The sequence below is a fragment of the Lagenorhynchus albirostris genome, chromosome 9, assembly GCF_949774975.1.
Source record: "Lagenorhynchus albirostris chromosome 9, mLagAlb1.1, whole genome shotgun sequence".
Taxonomy (NCBI): Eukaryota; Metazoa; Chordata; class Mammalia; order Artiodactyla; family Delphinidae; genus Lagenorhynchus; species Lagenorhynchus albirostris.
Window position 1 is genome coordinate 99,310,824 of NC_083103.1, and position 2,864 is coordinate 99,313,687.

General features: G+C 36.9%; 1 protein-coding gene across 1 annotated transcript; it reads right to left on the reverse strand.

Moving 5' to 3' along the window:
- Positions 1 to 733: 733 nt before the first annotated feature.
- Positions 734 to 1,680, reverse strand: LOC132525436 (olfactory receptor 6M1-like). Its single transcript, XM_060157990.1, is given in 2 exon segments — positions 734 to 1,038; positions 1,041 to 1,680. Coding segments are annotated over 2 exon segments (945 nt in total).
- Between the last annotated feature and the right edge of the window lie 1,184 nt (positions 1,681 to 2,864).

Below are 2,864 nucleotides of genomic sequence, written 5' to 3' on the forward strand. Positions count from 1 at the left end.
ATCAGCTTCTCAAGGTTGTTAAGAGGATTAAATAAGATATGTATGTACATATTTAAGTACATGTACAAACACAGGGTTATGTTACTCCTCTTCCTTGTTTTTGTATTATTATTATTATTTACAGTCTTTGGCTGTCAGGGACGATTCCAATCATCTTGCAAATTCTGAAAAAACCCAGTTAGATGAGTCACTTTTTTTTTTCTGTCTGTGCCATGTGGCATGTGGGATCCTAGTTCCCCAACCAGGGATCGAACCCGCATCCCCTGCAGTGGAAGTGCAGAGTCTTAACCACTGGACTGCCAGGGAAGTCCCAGAAGGTTCATTTTTAATTACATGTGGTTGCATGACTTAGACTATCTCTGTTAATCCTACTTTAACTATTAAAAAAAAAATAGGAGAAGCATGTTACTGATGGGAAACTAAGGTCAGAGAGGTCAAGTGTCACCTGGTAAAGAAGTAATAGAGCTAGCCTTAAAATTCAGGTTTTCTGACTTCAGTATTTTTCTTTAATTCATAATGTTTTGTGTGTGAGACGGTCCAATAACAGTTCAGAGCATGTTATTTTCTCGATGGCTGAATTGTCTCCTATGGACCTTGACTATAATACTTTGCATCTGATGTGGCACAAAGCTTTTTCATTTCTTCTTACACATCTTTGATTTTACGATCTTCAAGCATGCCTTACTCCACATTGTGTCCACTAGTTGAAAATGACATCTTAGCAAACAAACTTTTAAGGTTTCCTGTGCAAAAAGGGCAAAATTTTGTTGACTGCATCTCTCAACACTTCCTTTACCTTTTCATTCCTTAGACTATAAATGAAGGGGTTCAGAAGACGGGTCCCCATTATGGTGAGGATAGCTGTCACTTTGTCAAATTCCAGGGAATGACTCTGGCTGGGTCTCACATACATGAAGATGTTGCTCCCGTAGGCAATGGAGACCACAGTGATGTGAGAAGTACCGGTGGAAAAGGCCTTCTGACATCCTTGGGCCGAGGGGATGCGCAGGATGGTAGAAATGATGTAGGTGTAGGACACGTGGTGAGCACCAGCGAGGTCAGGACCACGAGGGAAGATAAGAAGCAGCTTATCATCTCAATGAAATGAGTGTCTATGCAGGCCGCCTGCAGTAAAGGAGCGATGTCACAGAAGAAATGACTAATTTCTTCAGTGCAGTATGGCAATCTGGACACCACAATAGTTGGGCAAAGCACTGACGGGAAGGCCCCCTCCCAGCAGCCCAGAACTAACAGGAGGCAGGCCCTGCTATTCATGATGATGGTGTAGCACAGCGGGTTACAGATGGCCACACAGCGGTCAAAGGACATCACCTCCAAGAAGATAAACTCCACTGTCCCCAGAAAGAAGTAGAAATATGTTTGGATGACGCAGCCAGCAAAAGGTATGTTTTTCTTTTCCTCTAAGAGGCAAGCTAGCAACTTTGGGGCAATAGTAGTTGTGAATAAAATGTCCCAAAATGACAAACTATTGAGGAAGAAGTACATTGGTGTTTGGAGACGATTATCAGTCCATATTAAGGAAATGATAACAATGTTTTCTGTTATAGTGAGTGTATAAACCAGCAGGAGAATGAGAAATAGCAAGATCTGAAGCTCCTGGACAGAGGGAAAGGAGACAAGGGTGAATTCAATCATGCTAGTCTGGTTTCTCATGGCCATTTCTGTGTGAGGGGTGAAGAAATGAAGAAGGTTAGAACAGTTTAAGATGTATTTCAAGTGTTTTATGATTACACTAAATATAGAATAGAGAGAACATTCAAGAGTGAGGGGTTCTAATTCTGTCTGTGGCCTTGGGCAAATCAAATTATATCACTAGGCCTCAGTTCTCATCTATATAATTGATGTGCTGGGGGAAAAAAAGCAAACAGCAACTCTGTGATCATTTTAAACTTTAACTATTTGATTTTTATTTAACTAAAATATTTCTTCTCTCTTTTTTTCCTTCCTTAAACCCAAATGTATTCAAACTAACTGAAATATGTAATTAACTGAAAATCATTCAAGTTATTTTGATCATATATTTTAATCATTTAATAATATGGATATCCTAGCTGAAAACCTCAGATTACATTTATTGAAGGAAGAGAAGCTATCAGACAGATTCTATTTTCATTCCTCTGTTAAGACTGACTAGCATATCATGAACTGAAGGATCCTTTTAACCTATCATTATTGAAATAACAACTGAGTTATTTCAAATGAGTTAAGATGAGATAAACAATAGATCAGGTAAAATTTTAAACAGAATTAGCAATTAGGAAGATATATCAAAAGAATTTATCTTTAATGAAGCAAAGAGAGATAGACATTGAAAATATGAGACAATGTTCAAAGAAATGAAAGGAATGGGAACATTTATATACATAGTTTGTATCCTTCAGGAGAGAGAATAGAGTGAGTGAAGGTGGGGCAGTATTTAAAAGGGAAACAGATTCAGGACACTCAAGGGAGAATATGGAAAACAACCAGAAAGGGAAGATCACTTATATAGGAACAGCAGTTAAAATGACTGTCGGTTTCTCAACAGCAGCAAAGGAAGCCAAAACTTAGTTAAATAATATCTTTAAAGTATGGTGAGAAAATGATTGCCATCTCAGAATTGTATATCTAGTAAGATTACCTTCTATTGTAAAATAAATATATTACAGACAAACACTTCGGGAATTTATTACCAACGGACCAGCTGTAATTTCTAAAAAATACAATTCAAGAATAAAGAAAATAATTTTAAGATAATTTAATATGTAGAAAGAAATAATAAAAAATAAAATGGTGAACATGTACATAAATCTAAATGAAAATTCTTTGTAAAAAGTCATAATAGTGTTGAATTTGTGAAGTTA